Source organism: Lathyrus oleraceus, chromosome 4 (assembly GCF_024323335.1).
Source record: "Lathyrus oleraceus cultivar Zhongwan6 chromosome 4, CAAS_Psat_ZW6_1.0, whole genome shotgun sequence".
Taxonomy (NCBI): Eukaryota; Viridiplantae; Streptophyta; class Magnoliopsida; order Fabales; family Fabaceae; genus Lathyrus; species Lathyrus oleraceus.
The window spans coordinates 34,611,307-34,623,736 of record NC_066582.1 but is presented as its reverse complement, the minus strand read 5'-3'; the positions used below and the strand labels follow the sequence as shown (position 1 = coordinate 34,623,736).

Genomic DNA, 12,430 nt, shown 5'->3' with positions numbered 1-12,430 from the left:
ACTTGAACAAAATGACTTGATTTTGAAGTTACCCAATACACATGATACGATCATTTAGATTTTGGTGTGGGCGGTGCACAGTGGGAAAAAGGTTTCCGAAAAACCATAGCGTGTCAGGTGAACACACACTCGATTAGGTGACCAATTTTAGGGAAGCACGTCTATTTTTTCTTCGGTGCCAGACCGCTCAAGCAAGGAACAAGAGACTCATAAAGCGCATCATATTTTTCTTTATTTTTGTACAACCGTGTGTATGATTCTTTATGCGTCTTCAACTCTTGGATAAGTTGATGTCAGACAAGTTCAACTCTTGGAGCACCTTTTGTTTTTACGGGTTGAGAGGGCGGTTCATATCGGTGGTTTCCGGATAGACAATCTTCCTCAATTGTTCTTTGATGTGAAGTTTCATATTGTCACCGACTTTCAAAAATATCTCTTGTATTACTTCCCATTTGGTCAAAATAGAGATGATCGATTTACCATCACCCATGCATTCATCATCATCATCATTAAACCTAAGTCTCTTCCAATGAGTGCAAACCTCGTCCATTCTTATATGGTCACCAAGCTTCATCTTTTTAACAATAACACAAGCACATGGGAGGCCATATGTTTTCACAAGTGTGCATCCACACTTTGCGTTATCGGAGCCTACATTATCAACTCATTTAGCCTCGTGGAAAATATAGTTCAAACCCGCCCGATAAATGTTACCAACCAACTGAAAATATGGAGTTTTGTCTTTAAATTTGTGTTCCAAAACTGTGATGCTCGACCAAATGTTGTTTGTATCTCATTATGCTTATTTTGAATCATGCGGTTCACTGAAAATATACCTTTGTAACCGAATTCATCAATGCAGTATCGCGGTCGATAACATTGGGGTGCACCATATCTAATAAAAATAATTAAAACCATAATAGAACATAAGCGCTACTACTGCTGCATAATAACTTCAAAAATGAACACAAATAAATTCCGAAAATCATCTCTGGACAAGTTCATATATGTTCCGGAGATACATTTCCGGACACGACCTAACTTTTTTAAGTAAAAATGGAAAATTAACGTGAGCAATGCAGAGGGAAAAGAAGAATCTTTACTTGAAATTCTATCTTCTTTCTTCTTTTGCTCTCTATGATATGATAACCAAAAGGATGGAGATTTTGAGTGAAAAATGGATTGAGAATGAAGGATTTTTAGGGTGAAGGATTTGGTTGAAAATCAACTATGCCAACAATGGTTGTGTGACCATGCAACTGATTCTTTTATCAGATATTTCTGGAGATGCATCTTCAAAAATATATAACCCGTAAAAGTGATGTAAATTTCAAAATATTGCCAATAATTTCGGAGATGTATCTCCGAAATATCTACTGAACTGTTAAATAATTAAGGTATTTATTAAAATGCTTTGGAGATGCATCTCCAAAATTAAAATTATCCAATATATAAGGCGCCTCTCATAATGGTCTTACTTAAATGTGCAAGAAGTGTGTCCGAAAATGAATTAATTATAATATAAAACTATAATATAAGAGGGTTAAGTGAGTTTATTAAGAAAAAAAGAAGTACAAAAATTAATTCATAATGAATCTCCAAACATTTTTTTATAAAAACTTATTTCTTAGAAGGTTATGTCAAAAAAAATTATCCTTTAGATTAATTTTTTATACAGTGAAACGCCCCTTCCATGTGCTAAGTTTTGATAGGTAGATAATAAAAAGATTACGTGTACATAAATTTTCTCCTTAATTAAAACTATTCTCTAATTGTAATAAAATGTTAAAAGAAAAGGATTACAAAAGCTTAGTTCAAAATACCGCCTCATTTCGCACTAACAACTCTCGCCCCCTTCTTCCTCACCCCGATTCAACAACTTTCAGGTAGTTCCTTCTTCTTCCTCTCGTTTTTCACCTTCAATGTGGCACATACCTTTCTCTCCATTTTCATTCTTCCTTAGATCTAACACCTTCTCACCCATTCCACTATTTTTCTTATCATTTTTATAATCTCCGATCTAGACGAGCAAATAATTGTGAAGGTTAATCAATTTAGTCAAATTTTCAGAATAGCAAGTTGGTTCCTTAAATTGAAAAAAAATATCAATAAATTTGTATTTTCCACCACAATTTGAGATTTATATGGTTATTTTGATGCAGCAAAACATTACTTGAGTCAAATTGAATTTCCGTTGATTGCTTGATTATAGTTTATATAAAAATAGTTTAATTTTGTTGTAATTTTTTTTGTTATAGAACTAGCTTATACATAAGTACTTATATGTAAATGTTTTTCCGTTGATTGCTTGATTAGATGGATTGGGAAGGGCAAAAGCTAGCAGAGCAACTGATGCAGATAATGCTGCTTGCATTTGCTGTGATTGCATTTGGAGCTGGATATTTCCTGGCTTCTTTCCAAACAATGATTCTCACATATGCTGGCGGTGTAGTTCTCACCACATTAGTTACTCTTCCGAATTGGCCATTCTTCAACAACCATCCTCTTAAGTGGTTGGACCCAAGTGAGGCGGAGAAGCATCCGAAGCCACAACCATCTGTGAGTGTAACTGCAAAAAAGAAGTCCGTCAAAAAGTAGGTTTGTTTTTCTTTTTGCTTATGTTTGGACTAGCTTTTCTCTGAAGTTGATCTTTTGATCTTTGACAGAAATTTGCATTTCTTTGAAGTATGTTTGGCTGTAACTCTAAAACAACAATTTAGACAACTAGTTTTTATTTGCAAATTACAAAATGAATCAGTGTGTATCTATAACTTTGTGGAGGCTGCCTGAAATAATTTGGAATGGATATATTTGACTACAATTTTACATCTTTTTCTACCCAATCATAACAGGCAAAATTAAATTGAACCCTTTGATCAGGTCGTTCACCCACTAAAATCAGAAGTGTCGGACTAGAAAATTGCTTAAACTTTAAGTTGCGGTTCTCTAATGCAGTAATATGCATGTGCCAGTGACAATGCAAAATTTCTTTTTGTATCAAGTTGGAGAAGGTTTGGGATTGAGAGTGAGTTTCCTAGGTACTAATAATTCTTGTGTTTGATTTTACTTTTGCTTTATATGAAGTCCCGACTAGTAGATGGTGGAATTGATTCCGGTTTTAAGGCATGATACCAAAATTTAAAAACAAAGATATTAACCTCGTTTTGTTTCCCTTTATTTTGAAGTTTAGTGAAAGGGTATGATTTTTTTATTTTTTTTTTCAATTTAGCTGAGCTTTTTAATCTCATGAGTGTTTTATTTTATTATTTATTAGTGGTATTATATAATGCAGTCTTGACATTGTATAAAAGAATTAAATCAAATAAAAAAGTATTTAATTTTTTTAGATAGTTTTCTCTCTTTTCTTTAGTTTAAATATTCGTTATTATAATTGGACTCAAGCCATGTGATATAGCCTTGTGAAAATCAAGTCGCTAAAAATAAATACTATCACATGAGAATCACGGCGCAATACTTTTAAAATAATAAAAAAAATGAAATTCAACTTTTCACGTAGGGGGTAATTTAATTTTTTTGAAAACTTCGTAGTGGAGTATAAAACATGTCGCTACTTAAAATTTAAAATAATTAAAAAATAAAATGCAGCTTTTCATGTGGGGAATTTTAAAATTTTCAAAATTTTTGTTGTGACGTGTATTTCATGTCGATAATTTCAATGCATCGGTGACCAAGCAACTACTGGTCACATACATGCTTCTTTTCCAGCATGAATCAAGGAGCAATTGTCATGCATTGTTGCACCGACTCAAAAAATACTTCATTTGAGAAATATGTCTAGAGGCCATGTTCAAATCGCAATTGAATGACATACATACTTTGTGAACGAATATAAATTTCGCACTCAGGCATGGACCGAAGGAAAAATACCATAAACATTGGTGCATTTGTAAAAGGAGTTACATATGGTGGTGAAGACAACTTCTATGGTGTTGTTACACATATTTATGAGTTGATATACAATTATTTGGAGTCGAAAAATAAAATTGTCTTGTCTTATTGTGATTTGTATGATCCATCTTCTAGAGGCACAAAAATATATAAGAAATATATCAATGTTGAGATTAGAATGGAATGAAGGTACAAAGAGTATGACTATTTCATAATGTCACACATTGTTAGGCAAGTTTATTACGTTCCTTACCCTTCAATTCAGTCACGTAAACGAGGATGGTGTGTTGTAATCAAAACAAAACCACTGGGTCATATTGAAACAGACAATCTAATGGAAGATGTTTCTTACCAAGATGGTGAAATTTCTCAAATTAATGATGTGATCGAAGTAGAACAAATTACAAATTTGTGTGATACAATGGTTGAGGATCATCAAATTGATGCATCTATATTATTGGTAGAAAATAATATGGATGAAAAACATGAAGAGTTTGGATCCGAGGATAATATTGGATCAGATGATAAAATTAATATGGATGAAGAGCATGAGGAGTTTGAATAGATCATTTTTGTAATTTTACTTAATATATTGTATGTGTATATTCTGATCAGATGATGAAAATAATATGGATGAAAATAATTTTACATATTATTTGTATATATTGTGTTGATTTATTAATTGTATATCTCTTAAAATAGATAAAATATCATCCTGACTTGATAAGCAAAATAATTGATTATCCTAGACCATTGTAAATTATTAAGACGTCATAATGGATTATATAATCGATTTTCCTTCTTTCAATCGATTGACTTAAGGTTTAAATCAATTGGGTAGTTCAAAATATGCTTCAGAAGAAGCTTGACAACTTCCTAATCAACTAGCTCAAGCATGGAATCATTTTTAAGAGTTTTGATAATTACAAAAGGATTTCAAAAGATCTTTTGTGTGTGTGGGCATGCGTGCGTTGTGTGTGCGAATGTGTGAGCATGCACGTGTGTGTGTGTGTGTGAGCGCACACGTGCGCATGTGTGTGTGTGAGAGAGTGCACACGTGCGCATGTGTGCGTGTGCACGAGACTTCTAAGATCTTTTGCTAGATACATCGATCATATAAGCACTTCAATGAAATATTGAGTCTTGTTGGAAATCCCCAAAACCTATGGAGAATTTCAATCAATCTTGATGAACAAGATTGTTATCACTCATACAATAACAAAGAAAAAATAAGAACAATGGAGAAATAAAGAAAGTAAAGAACGATGAAGGAGAAGAAGAATTAAAATTATGCAGAGTTTCTCTCTGTCCACAAACTGTGGAAAACTTCTTATTCATTTTACAATTGTAAAATACTGTGAATTACAATGTTATGAATACTCTATTCACTTCATTACAAGAATAAGAGTTACCCCCTCTATTTATAGATTTAGGTTAACTTGGACCTCAAGCCAAAACCCAAAACTATAAAATCCCAAAATAGCTAACACTACTAAAATAGGCATAAGTCGAAATCCTGTGTGAAGCAACATGCTTCGACACTTCGACACACTAACACTACTCAACATACTAGGTTGTTCGACACTTTCTTGTTTTGTCGAGCAACCTGCTTCGACACAAGGAATTACAATTCAACACGCCACATAATTCATTGTGTCTAAGCTATCTACATTCATAATAACTCTTAGTCTTCTGAACACTTCGACATGCACTCCCTTCATCATGATGTCTGCAATCTGATTCTCAGTTCTGCAGTGTTCCACATCCATCTTCCCATCTGCTACCTGCTCTCGAAGATAATGGAACCTTATCTCGATGTGCTTGCTTCGACCATGTGCTATCAGATTCTTTGCCAGATTGATAATTGACATGATGTCGATCTTCATGGTAATTGCTTCATAACTCTTTGCTTTATCGCTTCAACCAGATTCACCATCCACGTTGCTTGACATGCACAAAGAGAAACATTTATATACTCTGCTTCGCATGACAATAACTCCACTACTGACTCTTTTCTCGAACTCTAAGCAACTGATGCACCACCTAGCATAAACACATAGCCCGCTGTGGATTTTTTATCCTCAGCATCACTACACCAACTTGAGTCGGTGTATCCCACTAATTTGCATTATTTTCCTTCATCATCTAAGGAAACAAAATTCCATAGTAGAGAGTTCCTTTCAGATACCTTAGTATCCTATTCGTCGCTGCTAGATGTGATACCTTTGGCTTCTGCGTGAATCTACTCACCATACCTACACTATATGCTAAGTCAAGCCTTGTGTGACAAAGGTATCAAAGTGACCCAATAAGTTTTCTGTATTGGGTTGGGTCGACATCATCTTCCTCTCAATATTTCGACAGTTGTAATATGGGCTTAGCTGGAGTCAAAGTTGGGTTGCAATCTTGCATCTCAAATCTCTTGAGTATTTCGCCTGCTTACCTTCTTTGGTGCATCATCAAACCTCTACCACTCTTGTAGAATTCGATGTCAAGGAAATACAAAATTTCACCCAGATCTTACATTTCGAATTCCTTGTCGAGATCACCTTTGAAATCTTCGATCTCCTTCTTGCAACTACCTATTATCAACAGGTCATCGACATAGATGCATAGTATAAGTAATTCACTCTTGCGTTTTCTTACATATACTCCATGTTCATATTTTCACTTCACAAATTCCTTCTCCCTTAGAAAACCATCTATCTTCTTATCCCAAGCTCTTGGTGCTTGTTTAAATCCATACAGGGCTTTATCCAACCTGTACACTTTTCTTTCTTCTCCTTGTTTCACAAGCCCAACTGGTTGTGCAACATAGACTTCTTCTTCTAAGGGGATATTAAGGAATGCATATTTCACATCCATCTGACACATCTACTAGTTGTTCATGTTTGCTAGACCAACAACCAGCCTGATTGTTTCGATCCTAACAACAGGTGCAAAAACTTCATCGACATCGATTCCTTCTTTCTGAAGAAATCCTTTCGCCACAAGTCTCGCCTTGTGTCGAGTCACTTCTCCTCTAGGATTCAACTTCACCTTGTATACCCACATCACATCGATTTCCTTCTTGTCTTAGGGAAATTCGACAAGTGACCAAGTATTGTTGACTTCGGTTGACTTCAACTCTTCGTCCATTGCTTTCATCCACTTTGAATCTTTCAATGCCTCAGCTGCATTGATAGGTTCGACATCTGCGTAGAAAGCATAATCTACCAGCTCAACTTCTTCATTGACCACATCATCTGAGGTAATCACACATTCTTGCAACCTTGCATGCATGTGTCTTGCTCTTTGAGGTCTGCTTGGGCCCGCTTCACCTTTAAGTTCTTTCTGTCGAACTTCTCTTTTGACTTCACTCGCTGGTTCATCATAAAAGATTCTCACTGAATCTTTCTTGACATTCTTAGTCTAATCCCACTCCTTAAGCTCATTTATGATCACATCCCTGTTGATCACCACTTGCTTATTCACTGGGTCGAACAACTTGTATCCTCCAGTCGAATGATATCCTATCAGGATCATCTGATTCGACTTGCCATCGAGTTTTCTTCTCAACTGATATGGCACATGTCTATGTCTTATAGATCCAAACACCTTTAGATGACTCAAGCTAGGCTTGACACCAGACCAACATTCTTCTGGCGTGATTCCTTCTAGCTTCTTCGTCAAACATCTGTTTAGGATATATGCCGCAGTCAACATAACTTCTCCCCATAATTCTTTGGATAGATGCTTGTATTTCAACATACTTCTAACCATATTAATAATGGTTCTATTCTTCCTTTCTACGACTCCATTCTGCTGTGGAGTTTAGGGTGACACCACCTCATGCACAATCCCTTCTTTCACACATAATGCATCAAAGTCTTTTGACACATTCTCCACCACCATCAGTCCTCAAAATCTTGATCTTTTGACTGCTCTGTCTTTCGACCATAGATTTAAACTTGACAAATACCTCGATCACTTCACTTTTCTTCTTGATCAGCTTTCGACTGAAACCATCTATGAATGTAACAAATTATTTGTTACCTCCAATCAAATCCACCTGGAGAGGACCACATACATCAGAGTATATGACTTCAAGAATTGCCTTCAACCTGCTTCCTGCATCCTTACTGAAGTTGTTCTTATGCTGCTTCGCTTGCACACATTCTTCACACTTCATTTGGAATGTCGATTTCTGGTAATCCTGAAACCATATTTCTTCTCTTCAGATCTATGATGTCTTTGAAATTGAGATGGCCAAGTCTATAATTCCATATTCATTCATCTCTGATGGTTGTTGTTGTAAGGCACTTATGCTCCATCACATTTAGTTCAATCTTGAAGGTTCTATTCGGAGACATTGGAGCCTTCAAGATCAACCTTCCATTTGAGTCGAGAACTCTCATCATCTTGTCTTGGATCGACACTCTGTAGTTCTTTTTGACTAATTGCCCTATGCTGAGAAAATTTCTCTTCATGCCTGGTATGTATAACACATTTGAAATTATTGACCTCTTGTCATCTTTCCTCATAATCAGAACATCACCAACACCTTCAGCTGCTAGAGTGTTGTCATTTGCAAATTTCACCATGTTCTTCATTGAGGGCTTTATGTTGACAAACCAATCTTTCCTTCCAGACATGTGTGATGAGCATCCTGAGTCCAAGTACCACTGTCCCTTGAATCTCTCTTCATTTCTTGTTGTAACTATCAACAACGTCTCTTCTTCTTCATGTTTCGCCAACTTTGTATAAGTTTCTTGATTCTTCTTCTTTTCTGGACAATCACTAGAATAATGACCATACTTCTGGCAATTGTAACACCGAATGTGACTCTTTTCTGGCTTTTGACCACCACCTCTTCCTCTACCTACAACACCACCTCTTTGATTGCCTTGGTTCCAGGATTTTCTCTGATTCAACCAGTTTCCTTCTTGCTGATTTTGACCAGTCGAATTATTGTAGCCTCCTCTTCCTTTGTTGTCATTCCAGCTTCCTATTCCTTTTCTTTCTTTTGTTGATTGAACCTGCAAATCCATATCACTCTTCGACTTTCCTGCAACTCTTTCATCTATTCTTTCTTCATGAGATTCAAGCGTCCCTTGAAGCTCTTCCTTTGTCAGTTTTGATAAATCCTTCGACTCTTCTATGGCTACTACCACGTGGTTGAACTTTGAAGCCAACGACCTCAAGATCTTTCCAACAACAGATCTTGATGTCAACACTTCTCCACATACATTCATTTGATTCACCAATTTCGTAACGGTGAATAAATCAGTTATGCTTTCATTGTCTTCCATCTGAAGCAATTCATACGTTCTTTTATCAGTTTGTAACCTCACCTCTTTCACCTTCTCCGCGCCTCCAAATGATTTCTCTATAATTTCCCATGCTTCTTTCACTGAATCTGCATCACTAACCTTTTCAAAGTTATCTGCATCAACACATTGATGAATTATAAAGAGAGCTTTATAATCTTTCTTCTTCAATTCTTTATGTGCAACCTTTTCTTGATCTGTCGTGTCTTCTGTAAGCATTGCTACTCCTTCCTTCACAAGATCCTAAAGATCTTGATAATATAACACAACATTTATCTGCTTGCACCAATTCTCATAATTATTGTTCTTGAGAATCCAAAGATTTGCTGGAAAATGTCCATTTGGATGATTCGTTGCCATGGTGATTTTCTTTCCACGAAACGATTAAACCGGAGCTCTTGATACCAGATGTTGGAAATCCCCCAAAACCTATGGAGAATTCCAATCAATCTTGATGAACAAGATTGTTATCACTCACACAATAACAAAGAAAAAATAAGAACAATGGAGAAAGAAAGAAAGTAAAGAACGATGAAGGAGAAGAAGAATTAAAATTCTGCAGAGTTTCTCTCTGCCCACAAATTGTGGAAAACTTCTTATTCACTTTACAACTGCAAAATACTGTGAATTATAATGTTATGAATACTCTATTCACTTCATTACAATAATAAGGGTTACTCCCTCTATTTATAGATTTAGGTTAACTTGGACCTCAAGGCAAAATCCAAAACTATAAAAGCCTAAAACTATAAAAGCCCAAAATAGCTAACACTACTAAAATAGGCATAAGTTAAACATTTAGTAAAATTAATTTTTTAATAAAAATATTTAACTTTTTCAAAATCAAATTACATTACAAATAATAAAATAAAACAACCTGAAAAAATTTCATACATGCATTTCAAATATTTTAAATAATTAATACAAATCAAAATATCAAAACGTTGACCATATATTTAAATAACCAACTTTTAAAAAAAAACGAAAATAACCATATTTTCAAAAAAAATACCAAAATAACCAACTTTGGAAAGGAGACGTCATACGTAATAAAATAAACGTGGCGGGTTCGGGGGCGGGTCCGGGGTGAGTATTAGTGTCCCCATCATTCGACTCATCCCCATATTTTTTAATCTAAAAAAACCCAAACTCAAACCGAAACCTAATCAAAGTGGGTTTTTTCTGTTAACTTTGAAACGAGTTCGGAAGGTACCCGCACATATGAGTTATGTTGCCATACATATATGATAGTGAATAATCCCTTTAAACGGTCTAGTTGCACTGTCATCATTTTGTTTTCTTTAACAACCTAACGTAACTGGTTAGTGATGGACTGATGTGGTGCAATATTGTTTTTCGGATTACTTAAAAACTTTATGATGAAACATAGGAATTGATATTGCATAACTATTGATTTATTTTTTATTTTTGAGCATACTTATTCCGTAACAAAATATAAACAAAAAAATGTAATATATATTTGTTACAAAAATTAAACATAATTATTTGGAGTCATATTATATATTTTTTTAAAATAAATTTTATGAAAAGATATAAAAATTAATTTTACTTTGTAATTGATTATGTAGAAAATGAGAAAAAAGAAATTAAATAAATTTAAATTTAACTTTAAAATATTGATTTAAATGAACTTTTAATCTCCTTATTTTGATTTTTTTTAAATAACCAACTTTAAAAAAAAACGAAAATAACCATATTTTCAAAAAAAATACCAAAATAACCAACTTTCGAAAGGAGACGTCATACGTAATAAAATAAACGTGGCGGGTTCGGGGGCGGGTCCGGGGTGAGTACTAGTGTCCCCATCATTCGACTCATCCCCATATTTTTTAATCTAGAAAAACCCAAACTAAAACCCAAACTCAAACCCAAACCTAATCAAAGTGAGTTTTTTCTGTTAACTTTGAAACGAGTTCGGAAGGTACCCGCAAATATGAGTTATGTTGCCATACATATATGATAGTGAATAATCCCTTTAAACGGTCTAGTTGCACTGTCATCATTTTGTTTTCTTTAACAACCTAACGTAACTGGTTAGTGATGGACTGATGTGGTGCAATATTGTTTTTCGGATTACTTAAAAACTTTATGATGAAACATAGGAATTGATATTGCATAACTATTGATTTATTTTTTATTTTTGAGCATACTTATTCCGTAACAAAATATAAACAAAAAATGTAATATATATTTGTTACAAAAATTAAACATAATTATTTGGAGTCATATTATATATTTTTTTAAAATAAATTTTATGAAAAGATATAAAAATTAATTTTACTTTGTAATTGATTATGTAGAAAATGAGAAAAAAGAAATTAAATAAATTTAAATTTAACTTTAAAATATTGATTTAAATGAACTTTTAATCTCCTTATTTTGATATTTTTTAAATAACCAACTTTAAAATAAATAAATGAAAATAATTATATTTTCAAAAAAAATACCAAAATAACCAACTTTGGAAAGGAGACGATTCATTGGCGCACATGCATTGGGCGCCTGAGTGTGTTGCTTGTGAAAAGAAAGAAAATTTAATTTTGCAGCCAACAAGAATCAAACACACAACCTTCTCATCAAGAGTCAAACACGTTACCATTGCACCACAAACCCTTCATATTAATTTGTTTCATCATATATTTAATATACCGTGTATAATTACAGTAGATTAATAAATTACTAAAACTTAGTTGAAATTTTTTTCACTTAGTTTTAAAATAATGTATAATTACATTAGATTAATTTGTTTCATCTCTATATATTTGTCTTAATTATTTTCACATAGAATTTTTATACTTATTTTAAAATTTTAAATTAACTAAATATATATTTAATTTAATTTTATTATTGTTTTAAAATATATAAGTTAAGAATATTATTTAATATTTGCATTTTAATTTCTTAAGAGTACAATCGCAATTTTATATTATAATGGATGAAACATAATTAGTTAAAATATTTAATTTTATTTTACACTATGTTTTTACACTATGTTTCATCCATTATTTTATTTAATATTTTAACTTATTATGTTTCATCCATTATTTTATTTAATGTTTATTTTTATAAAATTAAAATATTCTTTTATATAATACTCTTTTTTATTAAACAATTTTTTTTATAAAATAAAAAATATATATTTTATTTAATTTTAGTATAATGAATTTTAAATAAACATAAATATTTTAACT

General features: G+C 33.2%; 1 protein-coding gene across 1 annotated transcript; it reads left to right on the top strand.

Moving 5' to 3' along the window:
- Positions 1-1,806: 1,806 nt before the first annotated feature.
- LOC127138652 (signal peptidase complex subunit 1) lies at positions 1,807-2,821 on the top strand. Its single transcript, XM_051065136.1, has 2 exons — positions 1,807-1,886; positions 2,317-2,821. The coding sequence occupies exon 2, from the start codon at positions 2,317-2,319 to the stop codon at positions 2,596-2,598; it is 282 nt and encodes a 93-aa protein (XP_050921093.1). The 5' UTR covers positions 1,807-1,886; the 3' UTR covers positions 2,599-2,821.
- The last annotated feature ends 9,609 nt before the right edge of the window (positions 2,822-12,430 follow it).